The following is a 20,748-nucleotide window of genomic DNA, read 5'->3' on the forward strand; positions in this document are numbered from 1 at the left end:
GGGTCTCCACAGCACCCACTACTTCATCTCTCTGAGATCATATACGCTGTCTCGGATTTTGTCTCCACTGCGGTTTGTTGTTGTTTTTGTGGATGGGGTGACTATCCTCTTTTTCAGCCATCCTCCTCACTCCATTGTCATTCTCTTTGTGTTTCTCGAACCTAAATAGAAAAAATACGTTGAGAAGGTGCGTATTTGCTTTTCGGTGAACAAAGGTTTGTATAAAATAAGCCCGCTTTCTCTTATACATAAGCCCCACTTACCCTTGTAAAAAAGATGATGCAAGGATTTCCCTCCTTAGGGGAAAAGGACCCAGCTGCCAAGCCACCAGCAGAGGGAAAACCGACCTCAGCTTCGGGAGAGAAACAACCGAGCGAAGCAGTACAGGGAATACCGCTATACCAAGGTGATGGTGATGATAAAGAAGGATTGAAACGTTTTGTGGTACAGGGGTATAAGGATGTGTGGGCTGCAATATTATACATTTTATGCATTTTCGCCATCGCTGGAATCGGAGTACACGCAATGTGGTCGAGAGGCTCCTCCGAAGAAAAACAAGAGGTTAAAAAAACAACAGCAGAAAATGAGCCTTCAAATTCAAAGTCCCTTTGGAGTGTCTACTTTCTTGTTGGTGTGGCTGCTGCCGCTTCCATCGGTGCGGCGTCCGTGTCGTTTCTACTGATGCGTATGTTTCCACGCAAGACAATTCTTTTCGCAAACATTGCCGCCATAATTATAAACATCATTTCAGCTTTGCTAGCAATATTATCAGGACACATGGTAAGCGGTATCCTCATGATGACATTATGTGCCCTGCACATAATGTGGTTTTTCTTTGCACGGCACCGAATTCCTTTTGCTGCAGAACTTCTCAAGGCCTCTATCGATGTGTTGTCTGGCTACAAGGCGGTATATTTATTCAATGTCATGTTATGTGTTGGTTGCACAGGATTACTTATGCTGTGGGCAAACGCTTTTATGTGGACGTATCAAAGAAGTCAAGCGCAAGATTCATCATTCTCCGGTATAATTTACCTTTTCCTTATGCTTTTCTTATTTTGGACATCGCAGGTGACAACTAATCTGATGCATGTAACAACTGCTGGACTTACTGCTACATGGTACTTTGCTGGTAAGGAGAATATGCCAAAGAATCCCACCCTCGCCTCATTCAAGCGAGGTACCACCACAAGCTTCGGCTCCATTTGCTTTGGGTCACTGCTTGTGGCAATTATCCGTCTCATACGGTGGCTCGTGTCAACCGCAGAAGACAGTGAACATGAAATATTACGCTGTGTATTCCTTTGTATTATTGGTTGTTTGGAGAGGCTGATGGAATACTTCAACACATACGCATTTGTTCATGTTGCCATCTATGGTTGTGGGTACATTGAAGCAGCGAAAATGACATGGGAGTTGTGTAAACAGTGTGTGTTTTCTGCCCTGTTCAATGACACTCTGATTGATGTAACACTCGGGCTACTTGCTACTTGTGGTTCGCTACTGGTTGGTAGTGTTTTTGGTTTTCTCTTAAAATCCTGGGCAGCATTCGCGCTTGGTTTTGCCGTTTCTATATTGGTTCACCTCCTCATATTCTCCCCCGTGGGTAGTGCTGTAACCACCTTATTCGTATGTTATGCGGAAGTGCCTGAGGGCCTTGAGCACTCATCCCCTGACTTGTACGCGGCTCTTCAGAGAACTGACCAAAACGGCACATCAAATGGAGCAGCACCTCCACGTGTGTAAAACTTCTTAAGCTCATGCATATAAGGAGGATATGTGTTTGTCTCTCTTCTGCAAAAACTTTCCCTCCCATACCCAATTTCGCACACTCGCACCGTGTGAAGAAGAGTCAAATATCTTTTGTTTTTGATTCACTATATATAATGCACTGAAGCGTGTGTTATGCATGCAAATAAATTGATAACATCGCTGACTCTTCTTTTTGTTCTATTATATTACTCTGTTCGATTTGCTCTTGACTATTTTGTATTTTCTTTCCGTTTCATGTGATGGATGCGAGGGACATAACCACAACATATTGAATGTGTCGCGGTGTAAACTGCTCTGTTGTGAGCGATCGGTATTGTGTTAGTATTTTTGTTCCAAGTGTTGAGGAAGTTGAATAGAGTCCTGATGCAGTCCACTCATGCGGTAAGCAGTGATGCGCCTTAGTGTGAGAATTCCTTTGATACTGTGTGATTTGCACACTTCCATTCTTCTTCGTCACTGGAAGCTGTTGCTACTGCATACTAATGCATCATCATTTCCTATTTCCTTTCCTCTTCCATAATTTTCCATTTTCTCTGTTTTTTAATCAAACAAATAAGATATATTGCAAGTGTACGCAATTGCTATCCAGCAACAAAGGGCTATAGACACTATTATCTCAGTGATAAGGTATTGTTTATTTCTGAAGAAGGACGATGAACAAGCAATACGGAACAGAAACAAATCGCTACGACTATGATGTGTGGCAGGAAAATCAGCGGAATTGTCGGCAGGAATGTTCACCACAAGCTGTGCCGCTACAAGGAATACCGCTATACCAAGGTGATGGTGATGATAAAGAAGAGCTGAAACGTTTTGTGGTACAAGGGTATAAGGATGTGTGGGCTGCAATATTATACATTTTATGCATTCTTGCAACTATTGGGCTTGGAATATATAATATTGTGAAGCCTGATGCTTCAGGAGAAGAAGAAGAGGAAAGTGTCGTATCGGTTAAATCATCTAACCCGTTTTCTGGTGTGTTTAAAAGTGTTTACATTTGGATTGCCGTTGCTGGTGGAATTGCCATAGCTGTGGCGTCGCTTTCCTTTCTCTTTATGAGGATGTTTCCTCGGAAGATTATTATTGTGGCAAATGTTGTCTCGATTATCATCAATATTGGAGGCGCCGCTGCCGCCATTGTGATGGGGGTGCTTCCACTTGGCATTGCTTTACTCATTATGTGCGCTATGCACATACTGTGGTTTTACTTTGCACGGCACCGAATTCCTTTTGCTGCAGAACTTCTCAAGGCCTCTATCGATGTGTTGTCTGGCTACAAGGCGGTATATTTATTCAATGTCATGTTATGTGTTGGTTGTGCGGGGTTTACCATATTATGGGGGTACGCAGCTGTTCCTTCACTAGAAACTGCCAGTAACAAAGGTGACAGTGGGGCACTAGCGGTTTTGCTACTTCTTTTCCTTATGTTGGTTTTTTTTTGGTCATCTCAAGTTACTGGAAATCTGATGCATGTAACAACTGCTGGACTTACTGCTACATGGTACTTTGCTGGTAAGGAGAATATGCCAAAGAATCCCACCCTCGCCTCATTCAAGCGAGGTACCACCACAAGCTTCGGCTCCATTTGCTTTGGGTCACTGCTTGTGGCAATTATCCGTCTCATACGGTGGCTCGTGTCAACCGCAGAAGGTAGTGAACATGAAATATTACGCTGTATATTCCTTTGTATTATTGGTTGTTTGGAGAGTTTGATGGAATACTTCAACACATACGCATTTGTTCATGTTGCCATCTATGGTTGTGGGTACATTGAAGCAGCGAAAATGACATGGGAGTTGTGTAAACAGTGTGTGTTTTCTGCCCTGTTCAATGACACTCTAATTGATGTAACACTGAATCTACTTGTTACTTGTGGTTCGCTACTGGTTGGTAGTGTTGTCGGTCTACTCTTCAGATCCTGGGTAGCATTCGCGCTTGGTTTTGCCGTTTCTATATTGGTTCACCTCCTCATATTCTCCCCCGTAACCAGTGCTGTAACCACCTTATTCGTATGTTATGCGGAAGTGCCTGAGGGCCTTGAGCACTCATCCCCTGACTTGTACGCGGCTCTTCAGAGAACTGACCAAAACGGCACATCAAATGGAGCAGCACCTCCACGTGTGTAAAACTTCTTAAGCTCATGCATATAAGGAGGATATGTGTTTGTCTCTCTTCTGCAAAAACTTTCCCTCCCATACCCAATTTCGCACACTCGCACCGTGTGAAGAAGAGTCAAATATCTTTTGTTTTTGATTCACTATATATAATGCACTGAAGCGTGTGTTATGTATGCATTTTACCGGCTTCACCATGATAAACCACATACTTGATGTAGTAGGTGAAATTAGATGCCGCAGTATCTGGTCGTGTGTAGCAGTAAATATATTAATAAATAACGACTCTTTATTATCGTAACTGCGCAAAAAGTGTTTAACATGAGCGATATTTTTTATGATACGTACGACATTATCGTGAGCGATCGGTATTGTGTTAGTATTTTTGTTCCGTGTGTTGAGGAAGTTGAATAGAGTCCTGATGCAGTCCACTCATGCGGTAAGCAGTGATGCGCCTTAGTGTGAAAATTCCTTTGATACTGTGTGATTTGCACACTTCCATTCTTCTTCGTCACTGGAAGCTGTTTCTACTGTATACTAATGCATCATCATTTCCTATTTCCTTTCCTCCTCCATCATTTTCCATTTTCTCTGTTTTGTAATCAAACAAATAAGATATATTGCAAGTGTACGCAATTGCTATCCAGCAACAAAGGGCTATAGACACTATTATCTCAGTGATAAGGTATTGTTTATTTCTGAAGAAGGACGATGAACAAGCAACACGGAACAGAAACAAATCGTTACGACTATGATGTGTCGCAGAAGGATCGGCGAAATTCTGATTCTCGGGAGTGTTCACCACATGCTGTGCCGCTACAAGGAATACCGCTATACCAAGGTGAAGGTAATAATCAAGAAGGATTGAAACGTTTTGTGGTACAAGGGTACAAGGATGTGTGGGCTGCAATATTATACATTTTATGCATTCTTGCAACTATTGGGCTTGGAATATATAATATTATGCGGAAGGATTCTTCGATGAAGGATGTAGAAAGCACTAATACAACAGCAGAAAATGAGCCTTCAAATTCAAAGTCCCTTTGGAGTGTCTACTTTCTTGTTGGCGTGGCTGCTGCCGCTTCCATCGGTGCGGCGTCCGTGTCGTTTCTACTGATGCAGAAGTTTCCACGCAAGACAATTCTTTTTGCAAACATTGCTGCCATAATTATAAACATCATTTCAGCTCTTTTGGCGTATCGATCAGGCTATATTGTGGCTTCTGCTGTAATGATGACATTATGTGCCCTGCACATACTGTGGTTTTACTTTGCACGGCACCGAATTCCTTTTGCTGCAGAACTTCTCAAGGCCTCTATCGATGTGTTGTCTGGCTACAAGGCGGTATATTTATTCAATGTCATGTTATGTGTTGGTTGCACAGGATTACTTATACTGTGGGCAAACGCTTTTATGTGGGCGTTTCGGAGGGTTAAATGGGAGACATCCGCTTCTTTCGGGTGGCCTCTGCTTGTGTTCCTTATGCTTTTCTTATTTTGGACATCGCAGGTGACAACTAATCTGATGCATGTAACAACTGCTGGACTTACTGCTACATGGTACTTTGCTGGTAAGGAGAATATGCCAAAGAATCCCACCCTCGCCTCATTCAAGCGAGGTACCACCACAAGCTTCGGCTCCATTTGCTTTGGGTCACTGCTTGTGGCAATTATCCGTCTCATACGGTGGCTCGTGTCAACCGCAGAAGACAGTGAACATGAAATATTACGCTGTATATTCCTTTGTATTATTGGTTGTTTGGAGAGTTTGATGGAATACTTCAACACATACGCATTTGTTCATGTTGCCATCTATGGTTGTGGGTACATTGAAGCAGCGAAAATGACATGGGAGTTGTGTAAACAGTGTGTGTTTTCTGCCCTATTCAATGACACTCTGATTGATGTAACACTCGGGCTACTTGCTACTTGTGGTTCGCTACTGGTTGGTAGTGTTTTTGGTTTTCTCTTAAAATCCTGGGCAGCATTCGCGTTTGGTTTTGCCGTTTCTATATTGGTTCACCTCCTCATATTCTCCCCCGTGGGTAGTGCTGTAACCACCTTATTCGTATGTTATGCGGAAGTGCCTGAGGGCCTTGAGCACTCATCCCCTGACTTGTACGCGGCTCTTCAGAGAACTGACCAAAACGGCACATCAAATGGAGCAGCACCTCCACGTGTGTAAAACTTCTTAAGCTCATGCATATAAGGAGGATATGTGTTTGTCTCTCTTCTGCAAAAACTTTCCCTCCCATACCCAATTTCGCACACTCGCACCGTGTGAAGAAGAGTCAAATATCTTTTGTTTTTGATTCACTATATATAATGCACTGAAGCGTGTGTTATGCATGCAAATAAATTGATAACATCGCTGACTCTTCTTTTTGTTCTATTATATTACTCTGTTCGATTTGCTCTTGACTATTTTGTATTTTCTTTCCGTTTCATGTGATGGATGCGAGGGACATAACCACAACATATTGAATGTGTCGCGGTGTAAACTGCTCTGCTGTGAGCGGTCAGTATTGAGTTAATATTTTTGTTCCGTGTGTTGAGGAAGTTGAATAGAGTCCTGATGCAGTCCACTCATGCGGTAAGCAGTGATGCGCCTTAGTGTGAAAATTCCTTTGATACTGTGTGATTTGCACACTTCCATTCTTCTTCGTCACTGGAAGCTGTTGCTACTGCATACTAATGCATCATCATTTCCTATTTCCTTTCCTCTTCCATAATTTTCCATTTTCTCTGTTTTGTAATCAAACAAATAAGATATATTGCAAGTGTACGCAATTGCTATCCAGCAACAAAGGGCTATAGACACTATTATCTCAGTGATAAGGTATTGTTTATTTCTGAAGATGACGCAAAAGGGGTACGTCGGAGTTCCTGAGGAACCATACAGGTCTAAATTTACTCCTGAGGTGGGACCTTATTATGGATTTGAAGGAGAAGGAACACATGCTGTGCCGCTACAAGGAATACCGCTATACCAAGGTGAAGGTAATAATCAAGAAGGATTGAAACGTTTTGTGGTACAAGGGTATAAGGATGTGTGGGCTGCAATATTATACATTTTATGCATTCTTGCAACTATTGGGCTTGGAATATATAATATTTGTCAGCAGGGATTGCGTAGTTTAATATCTGCTGATGTAGTAAATATTTTTTGGGCTTGTAATGATGATAGTTGTATTGACTCGGTGTGTCTTTTCTTTCTTCTTGCTTTTGCTTTTTCAGTTATTGTATGTTTGTCCTCTTTGTCGTTGATGAAACGTTTTGCTAGCGGAATAATCAAGGGTTGCAACGTTATTTTGCTTATTTTTTATGTCGTTGCTTTCCTTTTTTCGGTATGGGCACTTAATAACGCTTTTGCTATTCCATGGTTTTGTATGCTGGTTGTGCATTTACTTTGGCTTTTCTTTGCAGGTCGGCGTATTCCTCTCGCTGCTGAGCTTCTGAAAAGCTCTTCTACTGTGGTATGTAACTACAAAGCACTGTGCGCAGTCAACGCCGTCCTGTTTGGTGCACATGTCTTTTTCAGTGTTATGTGGGCGTCTGTTATGAAACCACTATATGCGCAGCTGGCGAAGATGGAGTTAAATCCGAGCGCTGGTGGAGCTCGCAATGAGGAAGATTTGACTCTCAACATTCTATTCCTAAGCTTGCTTGCTCTGCTGTTCGTCATGTTTTGGGCGACGCAGGTGACAACTAATCTGATGCATGTAACAACTGCTGGACTTACTGCTACATGGTACTTTGCTGGTAAGGAGAATATGCCAAAGAATCCCACCCTCGCCTCATTCAAGCGAGGTACCACCACAAGCTTCGGCTCCATTTGCTTTGGGTCACTGCTTGTGGCAATTATCCGTCTCATACGGTGGCTCGTGTCAACCGCAGAAGACAGTGAACATGAAATATTACGCTGTATATTCCTTTGTATTATTGGTTGTTTGGAGAGTTTGATGGAATACTTCAACACATACGCATTTGTTCATGTTGCCATCTATGGTTGTGGGTACACTGAAGCAGCGAAAATGACATGGGAGTTGTGTAAACGGTGTTCTTGTGCTGCTTTGTTTAATGACAGACTGATTGATGTGACATTATTTGTTGCTTCATTTATTGGTTCGCTACTGGTTGGTGTTATCGTCGGTCTTGTGTCTGCATCGGGAGGTGGATTTGCGTTTGGTTTCACCGTTTCTATATTGGTTCACCTTTTCATATTCTCCCCCGTGGGTAGTGCTGTAACCACCTTATTCGTATGTTATGCGGAAGTGCCTGAGGGCCTTGAGCACTCATCCCCTGACTTGTACGCGGCTCTTCAGAGAACTGACCAAAACGGCACATCAAATGGAGCAGCACCTCCACGTGTGTAAAACTTCTTAAGCTCATGCATATAAGGAGGATATGTGTTTGTCTCTCTTCTGCAAAAACTTTCCCTCCCATACCCAATTTCGCACACTCGCACCGTGTGAAGAAGAGTCAAATATCTTTTGTTTTTGATTCACTATATATAATGCACTGAAGCGTGTGTTATGCATGCAAATAAATTGATAACATCGCTGACTCTTCTTTTTGTTCTATTATATTACTCTGTTCGATTTGCTCTTGACTATTTTGTATTTTCTTTCCGTTTCATGTGATGGATGCGAGGGACATAACCACAACATATTGAATGTGTCGCGGTGTAAACTGCTCTGTTGTGAGCGGTCAGTATTGAGTTAATATTTTTGTTCCGTGTGTTGAGGAAGTTGAATAGAGTCCTGATGCAGTCCACTCATGCGGTAAGCAGTGATGCGCCTTAGTGTGAAAATTCCTTTGATACTGTGTGATTTGCACACTTCCATTCTTCTTCGTCACTGGAAGCTGTTTCTACTGCATACTAATGCATCATCATTTCCTATTTCCTTTCCTCCTCCATCATTTTCCATTTTCTCTGTTTTTTAATCAAACAAATAAGATATATTGCAAGTGTACGCAATTGCTATCCAGCAACAAAGGGCTATAGACACTATTATCTCAGTGATAAGGTATTGTTTATTTCTGAAGATGACGCAAAAGGGGTACGTCGGAGTTCCTGAGGAACCATACAGGTCTAAATTTACTCCTGAGGGGGGACCTTATTATGGATTTGAAGGAGAAGGAACACATGCTGTGCCGCACAAGGGAATACCGCTATACCAGGTGAAGGTTAATATCAAAAAGGGATTGAAACGTTTTGTGGTCAAGGGTATTAGGGATGTGTGGGCTGCAATTTAATACATTTATGCATTTCTTGCAACTATTGGCTTTGCGTGGTATAATACTTTTTCTCAAAATTTTTCTGAAATTATATAGGATAGTGTTGGAAAGTTATTCTGGCGCAGTTCTGACGAATGCTTTACTGTTTTTCTCTCTGTTCTTTTCTTTGTTTCTTCTGTCAGTTCAGTAATTTTATCCTTGTTTTCTTTATCGTTGATGAAGCGCTTTCCACATGATATGATCATCACGGCAAACCTTCTATTCTTTGCCGTGTGCATTGTTGGTTTTTTGTTGTCTATTCTTTGGGGAAATCTTTATTTACTTCTTTTATGTTTGGGTCTTTTTATTGTGCATTGGTTATGTTTTACGGAGTTGCGGAACCGCGTTCCATTCGCTGCTGAGCTTCTGAAAAGCTCTTCTACTGTGGTATGTAACTACAAAGCACTGTGCGCAGTCAACGTCGTCCTCTTTGGTATGTTTACCCTTTTTCTGGTTTTGTGGTGCTCCGCTTTCTCTGCACTGAGCAATGTGTTGAGTAAACAACCAGACCCGAGCAGTGGTGTGAGTGGTAAACGAGGCAATTCATTTTTGATTATTTCTGTATATTTACTGCACCTAATGTTGCTGTTTGTCATGTTTTGGGCGACGCAGGTGACAACTAATCTGATGCATGTAACAACTGCTGGACTTACTGCTACATGGTACTTTGCTGGTAAGGAGAATATGCCAAAGAATCCCACCCTCGCCTCATTCAAGCGAGGTACCACCACAAGCTTCGGCTCCATTTGCTTTGGGTCACTGCTTGTGGCAATTATCCGTCTCATACGGTGGCTCGTGTCAACCGCAGAAGACAGTGAACATGAAATATTACGCTGTATATTCCTTTGTATTATTGGTTGTTTGGAGAGTTTGATGGAATACTTCAACACATACGCATTTGTTCATGTTGCCATCTATGGTTGTGGGTACACTGAAGCAGCGAAAATGACATGGGAGTTGTATAAACGGTGTTCTTGTGCTGCTTTGTTTAGTTGTTTTTTTGTTGACGCTATGTTGTGTCTATTTGCAGTACTAAGCGCCCTTCTTGTTTGTGCTGTTGTTTGTACTGCTTATGGTTTAGTCTTTGATTTATCGTTTGGTATTTTGCATATTACCGCTGAAATCTTCGTATTCAGTTTTGGTGTTTGTATGTTGGTTCACCTCTTCGTCTTTTCTTCCGTAACCAGTGCTGTAACCACCTTATTCGTATGTTATGCGGAAGTGCCTGAGGGCCTTGAGCACTCATCCCCTGACTTGTACGCGGCTCTTCAGAGAACTGACCAAAACGGCACATCAAATGGAGCAGCACCTCCACGTGTGTAAAACTTCTTAAGCTCATGCATATAAGGAGGATATGTGTTTGTCTCTCTTCTGCAAAAACTTTCCCTCCCATACCCAATTTCGCACACTCGCACCGTGTGAAGAAGAGTCAAATATCTTTTGTTTTTGATTCACTATATATAATGCACTGAAGCGTGTGTTATGTATGCAAATAAATTGATAACATCGCTGACTCTTCTTTTTGTTCTATTATATTACTCTGTTCGATTTGCTCTTGACTATTTTGTATTTTCTTTCCGTTTCATGTGATGGATGCGAGGGACATAACCACAACATATTGAATGTGTCGCGGTGTAAACTGCTCTGTTGTGAGCGGTCAGTATTGAGTTAATATTTTTGTTCCGTGTGTTGAGGAAGTTGAATAGAGTCCTGATGCAGTCCACTCATGCGGTAATAGGAGTGACATTCCAATGTTTGTACATTATTTGTGTCGTTTTAAATTTATTACGTCTTTTTTTTTTTTGTGTGTGTGTGTGCTTCTTGTCTTTCTGATGTTGTGGTGATGTCTTCTATCTGTTTTTTTTTCAGTTTCTATTCATTGCTTAATATTGTTTTTTTACTTCTTTTTTATTGTTGGTGTAGATACGGATTGTAGAAGTCGTGTTGTTGGTCTGCCTGAATGCGTGCGCTGTTTGGCGGTTTTGTCTTTGTTGTTGGTAACGATGTGCCGCAAGAGGTGCTTTCTCTAGTCGTTGCTTGTGGGGGTCGAGTGTGCAGGGAACTCACAGCTGCCACTACGCATGGCTTAGTTGTTGGACCTGAGTGCGGGGATTCTATTGATGTTGAACAATTACGCGGCCTGCGGATTCCAATACTTCGAACTCATTGGATACGTGCGTGTGTAGCTGCTTTACGTATTTTGCCGATGAAAGGGGCAGCTGCTGCGTTCGACCCTTTTCTTTTTGATTCTTTATTGTTTACAACTACGATGATGCGATGTGACCTGAAGGATCGTGTTGCTGCTCTTATTATTTTTTTGGGAGGTTCCTATTCTCCTCATCTTACCATCAGCACTGATGTAGTGCTGGTTGGAGATGATGCGGTGGAGTCAATTAGTGGGAGTGATTGCGTTGTTGACGTTTCGCTTGTTGATAAGTCGCATCGTGGTCCCGCGAAACCTTTGGGTGCTGCAAATGCGGGCGTTAAGCGTGGTGTGCGTAGCTCAAAGTTAAAGCTGGCCGCAAGTCGCTCAATTCCATGTGTGAATTTGGTTTGGTTACAAAAGTGTATTTCCACTGGACAGGTGCATCTTCCCGTGACTGGGGGGTTGTGATGGTGCCTAGGGCCATTATTTATTATTTTTTTTACATTAGATATTACCATAGATCTTTTAATTGTGCTTTCTGTTTCGTACGTTTTATTAAGTTTCTTTTTCATTTCGTAAGCTGGTGTTCTGTTTTGAACATGTACTTTGCGGCACAAAGATTATCGTTGAAGAAAGTGTGTTTTGTACTTTTCGTTAAGTTATTATTCTTGTTGAGAGCTTAGCGACGCGTATCGTACAGAAAGTTTGCTAACTTTTCCACCACTGGTGTTGATGAATGGAGCAGCCGGGCTTGTTTGCACAGGGGGTGTGATGTTGACGTGTGCCTAGATATTAGATTGTGGATTTTCCTAGAAAAGAGAAAGGTTTGTATGCGGTGGAAGTGTCTGATGCGCGGTTTCGACCAGCGGGCCGACATTTGACAGAAGAGATTCTTCAGAGCTATTTATTCCCGATTGAAGAGTTTCAGTTGTTTTATTTCTTTTTTAAAGTTTCATCTCTCTTTTTCTTCAGTGTGCGGTTCCCTTCTTCTCAGTTGACTTTCGGTGACTCTGTTTCATTGCGCCCTTCTCGGTTATGTTGCTTCGTGCATATCCGTTGTTTCTTTTTTCTCCCCTTCTCTTGTCATCTTGCTTTGACTAGTTTCATTCACAGGAAGGTTGATAATCGTCTCCACCCCGTTTTTTTTTTTGTGTTACTCATCATTTCGGAGGGGAATTGCTCATGTAACGGGGTCTCCGTTTAAAAGCGCTTCTTTTTTTTTTAAAAAAAACTCTACATTTCCTTTTTGTATTGAATGTTGTCGTTGGTTTCAACTGCCTTTCTCTTCTGTATTGCTGGGGACTTTTATTCGTTTGTGAACTTTTTTTTTGTTTTCGGGCCCGTTTAGAAGGAAAGAAAAAAGGGAACTATATTTCTGTGTAGGCAGACGGGCGGGCTCACCACCGCAGATTGAGGCCGCGGTGATTGGGACTTGGCAAGCACCCTAAGGAAAGGCTGTCAACAAAATAGTTGTAATAAAGCCGAAACATTTGTGTGTGTGCGTGAGAGAAGGGGGGGGGAAACAGAAGAGGAGGCACTTAGAACAATAGTAAAAGCATCGTAGGGGAAACGGGTGAGGGGTTTGTGATAACAGGACGCCGGCAACCAATTGATAATGTCGACCGCGCCTCCCAATCTGTTTAGCACAGTGGCAGCCTACATGGACGCGATTCTCCCCGCAGACAACGCAATGAAGGTTTTGCTGGTGGACGAAGCCACCCTTCATATAATCTCCATGGTGCGCTCGCAGACATTTTTACTCAGCAGGGGTGTGTTTCTTGTAGCGCGCGTCGATAACCACTCGCAACGAAAGTGCATGGGGAACATGCGCTGTGTTGTGTTTATCCGACCGCAAGTTCTTAGTGTTAATGCGGTATGTGATGAACTCCGCAATCCAAAGTATGAGAGCTATGCCATTTACTTCAGTGCAGCAGCTCCATCAGAGCTACTCGATTCCTTAGCTTGCGCTGATGTGAGGGGTGTCGTGAGGTCAGTCTGCGAGGTGTTCTGCGACTTTGTTACACTGAATGCCGATGCGTTTGTCACCGCTGCCCCTGTTCCCAATGTGTTGCTACCTGGATTTATGAACTCTGGGTCATTGAAACGTGTGGCTGAGGGCATTGCGTCCACCTTTGTGGCTCACCGACGGCGCCCATACGTGCGTTATGATCAGCGGAGTGCTTTCGCTCGGAGCCTGGCAACGGTGCTCAATGATGTTCTAGGAGAAAACATTGAACTGTATGATTACAAGAGCAAGGATACCGTGTTGTTGATACTGGACCGGAACAGTGATGCCCTTACGCCTCTCATTACGCCATGGACGTACCAATCCATGCTCAACGAGCACGTAGGCCTTCAGTACAACCGACTACACTTCTCTGCTGCTACGTCTCAGAACAATCAGGAACAAAAAGGGAGCGAAGAGGGGGAGGGAGAGTACGTGTTTTCACCAAATGATGATTCCTTTTTTGCCGCGAATATGTTTGCAAACTGGGGGGATCTGTGCCAGAACGTAAAGGAATTTGTCGACAAATGCAAATCAACGATCAATATTGATCGGAATACGGCCACAATGGATGAAATAAAGGATTACGTGCAACGGATTTCACACACTAAGAGCATGGCGGGCTCAGTGGAAAAGCACGCTACAGTTGTAACGCACCTTTCATCAGAGATTAAGAAGCGTGGACTGCTCGAAACATCGCTTCTCGAGCAACACATGATCGTTGCTAATGACCCAACGGGGCATTGGAACCGCCTCCAGGATTTTGTTTGCCAGCGCAACCGCGGCAGTGGCGACGGTGTGGCGACTGTCACCGACATCGTCCGCTTATGCTTGATTTATCACCTGAAGTATGAAAAACCCCACCAACCATCGCGTGTGACAGAGGTGCTAAGGGGCCTAGGGGCAAACTACGGAGATCTATTGCGCAAACTACGCCAGTACAACGGTGACAGGCCGACTGAAGAGCTCTTTGGTGCCACTGGCGTCATAGCAACAATAGTTAAAAGCTTTGTTGATTCGGAGAATATTTATACACAGCACGAGGCAGTGTTGAAACGAACGCTACTGCAACTCTTCAGCGGTCGGCTACCCGTAGAGCAGTATCCGTATCTCGGCCCCTCTTCACCTGGGAACGCTGGTGCATCTTGTTTTCACCAGCCTCAGCAACCGTTCACGTTCAAACCGAAGGAAGTGATTGTTTTTATGTGCGGTGGATATACTTATTCCGAGGCGGCGGTAATTAATGCTATTAACACGGGTTCAGCATATACCGGCTCAGCCGCAAGTAGTCTTCCACAAGGTCCTGTGCACGCCTGCATCGGTGGGACTGGAGTCCTTAACAGTGAAACCTTCCTGAGCCTGCTAGCAGCGCACGCATGATGTGCCGCCCTCGCCTGTTTTGGCGGGGACATTGCGCCTCCGCATGGTGGTATGAATAAACGAAACCAAAATACGGTGCGCGGGGGGGGGCGCAAAACGGTGGGGATATGTTTTTGGTGAGCAAGCTGTCAGCTACAATCCTTGCTTTTGTTTTCCTTTCACGATCTATACAAGAATAAAATCCTTCAGTAACCGGATGCTGACTTGCGTTGATGGTGTGTACGTGCATAGCACCTTCACTGTTTAATGGGTCATACCCCTTACCGTATCATATATATCCACCTTGTCCTTCCTGCTCCTTTCTCTTATGCGTTTCCATTCTGTCTTGTTGCTTCTGCTGCTGTTGACATCTCAACGTTTGGTCAGAGGGAGTAACTTACCCTCCAGCATCGTTGGTTGAGGTGGCGTACGCATGCCTTCAACGTCCTCAACAGCAATTTTGGTTGCGCCCAGGGGACCCACTGTGCGTGAGAAGGGTGATCAAATCCCATCATTAGTCGAGCTTCTTTTGGAGTTATCAAGTTCTGTAAGTGGCGATTTTGCTAGTGGATTCCAACGCGGCTGCCCCGCAGCAGCTTTGGGCACAGGGAACGTAACTTGTGTGAGTGCGGCCCATCCTTCCTCTACCTCCTCGGATGGTTCGTGGAGTAACTCAGTGCGCGTGCCGCGCAAGCGACGCCGACACGTGCTGGATGCATTCTTCGATACGGCCGCCTGTTGCCCGACATCGTCGCCCGCGCCCCTTCGCCGCCGCATACGTGAGCTATTCCGTAACGCGAAGCAGAATGTTCTTCACACAGCGAAAACCCACGCCTCCATGCTGGAGCTGCTTTGCTCTCTAATTGCCCCCTGTGTTGTGCGTAACTGCAGTGCGCCGAATGGAACGGACGATAGGGAGCTTTCGGAAGCAGAATTGATGCTGTATATCGTCCTTCGGACAAGCATTGCCGCCGCGCCCACGTGGCAGAAACCGCCCGTCGTTCCGCGCTGCTGGTTGTCATCGTCAATAACGGCAATCGTGGAGCGGTCAGTTGAGATACAACAAGCTCTGTGCTGGTCCTGTGACCCCGACCCCGTCGTGACTGCAGTTTTGGGTATAAATGCTGTTGAACACAGGCGTTTGGCACTAAGCTCATTTAATTTCTCCCAGTGGTTGAATGATTTGCCCTGTCACGTTGACGGTGTGAGGGGCGCTGCCGCTTCGTCGCCTAGTGAAGGCTCAAGGTTAACAGGATTCAGTCGTTATAGCAAGACTCACTGCTCTTGGGTTGCGGTGGAGAGTGAAGATGTGCGGCGGCTGTTTGAAAGGAAGCGGACGCACGTAATGGCTAGCGAGGAAGGGCCGGCAGCCTGCCAGTATGGGTGGTTAATGGAGGGTTCAAGCGCGTGTGGAACATCCCCACTGGATGTCGCTTCCCGTAGTATTGCAGACGATTTAACCAGTTCGTGTTTTTCGCTGTTCCGTGAGGTTTACCCGTCTCACTCACCCTTCTGTTCCCTCCTGTACGTCGCACTTCACAGGAGTGTTATTGGGCGGCAGGACCCTTACTTGCTGTTGTCCTTACGGCAAGAAAACTCGGATTACAAAGATTCACCTACGAACTCATTGTCACCTCCATTCAGGTCTCCACTACTACCGCGCGTGTTTGCTACACCAGGGGCGCCTTCCTCATCCTTTCCCTGCATCACGGTGAGCGCGGAGTTTCTTTGCTCGGTTCGTTGCAGCAAAGGATGCAAGGATCTGGGGGGTAAGGCTTCTCAGTCGTCAATCACCGACGGCACCGAAGCGTTTGAAGCCGCAAGCACGGTTTGCTCCAGGGGTGTCATGGCCATGTTGCAGTGGAGTTGTCGCTGTGGAACATTGTTCCTCCGACTCCTTCACCTTTGCGACGTTGCCGAACGTCCGGAGTTTCGAGTGGCCCTTGGATTGTACGGCAGGAGTGCCATCACCGCCTTACGCAGATTGCTTTTCCATTTGCAGCGCCTCGTGGTGGACATCTCTGAACGACCCGGAGGTCCACGCGGCGTATCATTTTCGGAGCTAGTGCTGGCGAGTCAACGCCTCCGTCCCGTGGTGGAGGATGTAATAACGCTGAGTGATATCTTTCACGTGCATGCCGAGGCTGCATGGGATCCCGATACTGCCATTAGGGAAATTTCGTCAGCCACACTACTTTCGGCACTTCATGGGCACTACCAGCGGCGGCTAACAAACAAACTCGGATGCGGTACCAGTCCTGGCGTCTCACGGGCGCAACCGGACGTTGTTGGGAATGTGTTCATCTCTGTGCTACAGCCACTGCACAAAACGCTGTGGATGTGGATTTGTAGGGGTGAGTTGCACGACCCCTTCGATGAGTTCTTTGTTGTTGCGTCGGCTGGTGCTCCGGGTTTGAGCTACTCTGTGGATGTCTCACCCCAGAGACTCCCTAGTTTCATTTCAGTGGAGGCTGCGCACAAAATTCTACATGCCGGCATTAGCCTCCGTGCTCTCCGTATTGCCACGCTTCATATCCAGGAGTGTGTGGAAAAAAACCAAAGGGGTCAACGGGGGTTGGTTGAGGATGTTGACGCTGCTGCCATGCTTCGGAGTAAGGTGGAAGATGCGGCTCGCATCAAAGGCTTCCTTCAAGACTTCATGAAGGCGCTTACTGGTTATCAGCGCTCTAAAGAGCTTTTGTCAACCCCAATGGTAGATTTGTTGCTGAAAGAAGGTGAGCTGCCGTACTGGCACACTTTTTATCGTGCCTGCAGTGGGATATTACTTCCCTCTTGTGGCGACGTGGCGAGCGATGAAGCTAAAAATGATGAACCCGAGAACGGCACCGCTGGTTGGGAGGGATCTTCTCTGGTGGTGCTCGAGGAGTCCCAACAGCCAGGTGAAGTTGGACCTAGCGGCTCATTTGGATCATCGGACCAAAGATCGGTGAGCGTCGTTGGTGTAGAGGTCGTATCAATGAGTGCAAGCGTGTCACACTCGACCGGGGCTGCGTCGCCGCCACAGGGAACAATGTCGGTGGATACAACTTTTGCTACTGGAGCCGTAGGCAAAGGGGAAACGGGTGCGTCAACGACTCAGGCAACGTTGTGTCGTGAGTACGAATTGGGGTTGCTCCACCGCCAAACGAGGCAGCGGTTACAACAGTGGAAGGCACAGCGACAGTCCCTTAACTTATCTCGTGCCTCCGCCATATCAAGAACCGTTGATGAGCTGGCCGACTTCTATGAAAATGCGAGAAGGATCGGACCACTACGTTGTGGGGCTCCTGGCAGGTGGACTGAGGAGGAAAGTATCGGGATGGATGAGGGTGCCCCTGACCACAACATACTTTATAGGATCGTGGAGCCCTTGCGACAGGTCCCCCTGATAAACGTCGAAGAGGATGGTGCTGTGGACAACCTTACAATCGCTTCCCCACTCTGCAACGTCTCCGCTGGCGAAAGTGGTACAGTCTCGGTTTCATGTTCTCTGACATCACTGGGTTGTGCGTCCAAGTCGAGGTTACCGCCCCGACGTAGCAGCCGCGGTGAAGTTATCGTAGGAGCGTCTTCTACCGGCTTCGGCCACTTGAGTGGATGTGGTTCTGTCCGTGGTGGAGGTGAAGCGGCGGTTGTGGCGGCATCCGATCCGTTTGTGCACTCACCGGAGATGTATGTTGTGGCTGATATCAATGATGATGAGTACCTGATGAAACGCGCGGGGCCCCACGTCACCGACACAAGTGCAGCGGATGAGTTAATTGCTCTTCTTGATGCGAAGGAAGCGACGATTCGAAACTATGATATCTCAAGCGAAGAGTACCAGCGAGGGTGCGAGGCAGCGGCGCTAGAAATTCTCCGGTCTGTGGAACGGTGTGATGGTGGCAGCGTTGCAGGTGCCGGCCGCATTATCAGCAATGTTTGGTGGACTGACCCAACAGATTGTGAAGAAGATGCTGCATATTTACAAAACAGTTATGAGGAAGGCAAAGATGGCCCCACTGTGGCTGACATCCCGTCGTTAAGTGCGTCACCAAACACCGCAAAGACCCTCACAGAGAGACAGGCAAAAAATTTGCTGCATTGTTCACATTACTATCTTTCACTTGGTCACTTTACAGCAAACTATTTGACGCACAAAGCAGTCCAAATATTGTTATTGGAGCCTTACGGTATTCTTTACAGGATGACGCGCCAATTTCTTGATGTTTGCCTCTTGCAGAGTAGTCGTGTCGCGGACCGCATAACCGGATTGTGGCAGCAGGTGATGCGGGGGTCACTTGAAAAGGGACATTTTAACGCGCTCGGGGCATTGGCGACTTTGAACAATGCCTTTGTGGAAGAATGGGAGCATTGTGTACCCTACGGGAGCGATACCATACAGCTAAGAGTGGGTCTTGCTCCCGTCGGTGTTGAGAGGAACAGGAAGAGAGCCGTCGACGAGGTTGAAAGTGAGGTTGAAGGATGTAAGGATGAAGGCACAAGCGGAGAGTTAGTCCTCAGCGGCACAACGTTTCGTAGGCGGGCACGGAATCCATCAACATCACGATCCCCAAAAGCTGACCGGAACGAAGAAGGTACCGGCAAAGGAGTGACGTCGGTTTTGGTACCGGATAATCCCTTTGACTTCATTTCCCGACTGTGTTTGTTCCAGGAGAGAGCAGACGTCAGCTTGTGGCCTATTCCGGAGAATGCAGTGTCTGCGTATGGTGATCTTTTCAGCACCCTGCTTTTCTGGAGCTCCGTGTCACAACTCATCACACGCGTATGGTGTATCGGCATTAAATCAGATACACCGGAAGTGTTTTTCTTCTGTAATGCATCGCGTTCGGTGCTAAATGCTGTGTCTCAACACGTATGGTACCTCGTCAGTGGCCGCGCCCGTGAGTACTGGTTGTCACTGAGGTGTGGTTCAAGCACTATTTACGCCTATAGAAGAATAGAAGATTTCACCACTGGCCACGCTGCCTTCCTGGAATACTGCTCCTTCGCCGCTATGCTAACTCCTATCTTTGCGAGTGCTAGGCGGCATGTGTATGAAATGGTTCAACAGTTAGAGGAGGTAGAGCGACTGCTTCTCCTTGTCGTAGAGAGGAGGACGGTTGCACAAACTGCACAGGAAGAACATCTCCAGCCGGATTCCAACTCCCCTTCTGTGGAGGTGATTGGAAAAGGACAGTCCAACAAGAACAAGCAAAAAGTGAAAAGCAAAAGCAAGAAAACAACAAAGAAGGCTGGTCCAGTAGCTGATCGTCACTCAGAACCCCAACCTGGAAGTCCGAAGAAACCCAGGGAACGTCTCAAGGAAGGGTCAAAAGCCCCCCATGAAGTGAATACTAAAACGTACCCAGTGGATTATCGGCGGAAGGTACGTGATACCATCCGCAGGCGCCTTCGCTCCTTCGCAGAGATGACGGGGGCGCTAATAGAGGGTCTGTGCTTCGCGCGGGACAGCATTGCAGATACGGGACAGAAGGATGTGAAAGTGACTGAAGATGAGGAGGAAGAGGAAGAGGGACTTCGGGGTAACGCGCAGGCGGTGGCGCGCGCCACCGCGTTGACATCTCTAATCCGACTGCTGGAGTCGATGTACGCTTCGATAAACAATAGAATTTAGTCGCTGAAGATGAACACAGGAAAGGCTGAAGGAGGATTATTTTCATTCGTCCTTGCTTCGCTGGTCTTCCCATCCAGCCATTGGGGACACATTTTCTGGTCGTTTTGGGGCCTCTTACCAGTTGCCATGCACTTTCTTTTTTTTTTTTTCACTGCTGTCTTTTGTCTGCGTTGATTGCTACAGATCATTGTATAGTTCATCTGAGTGAGGTGCCGCGTTTGTTCGTTTGTTTTCTTGATGGGATGTGTAAAGGGTGTTCCATATCACCTCCCTGAGCCCCTGTTCGTCCAGTGGAAGGGGCTACTCGAAGAATGTGGGTCTTTCTCTCGATCTTCCATTAAATTATGCCAGCACAATGCCATTGTCATTTTTACTCCCCTTTATTCTCTCAGTTCTTTCTTTTTTTTCCCACAGGTAAGTCATTGGCTCCCGTGATTAGCAGCAAGCTGCCGGGG

At 45.9% G+C, this 20,748-nt stretch overlaps 7 protein-coding genes across 7 annotated transcripts; all 7 read left to right on the forward strand.

The window, feature by feature from the left end:
• Positions 1-276: 276 nt before the first annotated feature.
• On the forward strand, positions 277-1,746 carry Tb10.70.0040 (hypothetical protein, conserved; the record flags this gene model as incomplete). The annotated part of the gene is made up of 1 exon (XM_817821.1): positions 277-1,746. One exon carries the CDS (start codon positions 277-279, stop codon positions 1,744-1,746), a length of 1,470 nt encoding a protein of 489 aa, XP_822914.1.
• Positions 1,747-2,426: 680 nt separating this feature from the next.
• Tb10.70.0010 (hypothetical protein, conserved) lies at positions 2,427-3,899 on the forward strand (the record flags this gene model as incomplete). The annotated part of the gene is made up of 1 exon (XM_817822.1): positions 2,427-3,899. One exon carries the CDS (start codon positions 2,427-2,429, stop codon positions 3,897-3,899), a length of 1,473 nt encoding a protein of 490 aa, XP_822915.1.
• A 699-nt stretch (positions 3,900-4,598) lies between these two features.
• On the forward strand, positions 4,599-6,071 carry Tb10.70.0020 (hypothetical protein, conserved; the record flags this gene model as incomplete). The annotated part of the gene is made up of 1 exon (XM_817823.1): positions 4,599-6,071. The coding sequence occupies one exon, from the start codon at positions 4,599-4,601 to the stop codon at positions 6,069-6,071; it is 1,473 nt and encodes a 490-aa protein (XP_822916.1).
• A 673-nt stretch (positions 6,072-6,744) lies between these two features.
• Positions 6,745-8,262, forward strand: Tb10.6k15.4010 (hypothetical protein, conserved; the record flags this gene model as incomplete). Its single annotated transcript, XM_817824.1, has 1 exon — positions 6,745-8,262. One exon carries the CDS (start codon positions 6,745-6,747, stop codon positions 8,260-8,262), a length of 1,518 nt encoding a protein of 505 aa, XP_822917.1.
• Positions 8,263-11,126: 2,864 nt separating this feature from the next.
• Tb10.6k15.4000 (hypothetical protein, conserved) lies at positions 11,127-11,780 on the forward strand (the record flags this gene model as incomplete). The annotated part of the gene is made up of 1 exon (XM_817825.1): positions 11,127-11,780. The coding sequence occupies one exon, from the start codon at positions 11,127-11,129 to the stop codon at positions 11,778-11,780; it is 654 nt and encodes a 217-aa protein (XP_822918.1).
• A 1,147-nt stretch (positions 11,781-12,927) lies between these two features.
• Tb10.6k15.3990 (vacuolar protein sorting-associated protein 45, putative) lies at positions 12,928-14,697 on the forward strand (the record flags this gene model as incomplete). The annotated part of the gene is made up of 1 exon (XM_817826.1): positions 12,928-14,697. The coding sequence occupies one exon, from the start codon at positions 12,928-12,930 to the stop codon at positions 14,695-14,697; it is 1,770 nt and encodes a 589-aa protein (XP_822919.1).
• Positions 14,698-15,109: 412 nt separating this feature from the next.
• On the forward strand, positions 15,110-20,293 carry Tb10.6k15.3980 (hypothetical protein, conserved; the record flags this gene model as incomplete). Its single annotated transcript, XM_817827.1, has 1 exon — positions 15,110-20,293. The coding sequence occupies one exon, from the start codon at positions 15,110-15,112 to the stop codon at positions 20,291-20,293; it is 5,184 nt and encodes a 1,727-aa protein (XP_822920.1).
• Positions 20,294-20,748: the final 455 nt, after the last annotated feature.

This window comes from Trypanosoma brucei, chromosome 10, assembly GCF_000002445.2.
Source record: "Trypanosoma brucei brucei TREU927 chromosome 10, whole genome shotgun sequence".
NCBI classification, from domain to species: domain Eukaryota; phylum Euglenozoa; class Kinetoplastea; order Trypanosomatida; family Trypanosomatidae; genus Trypanosoma; species Trypanosoma brucei.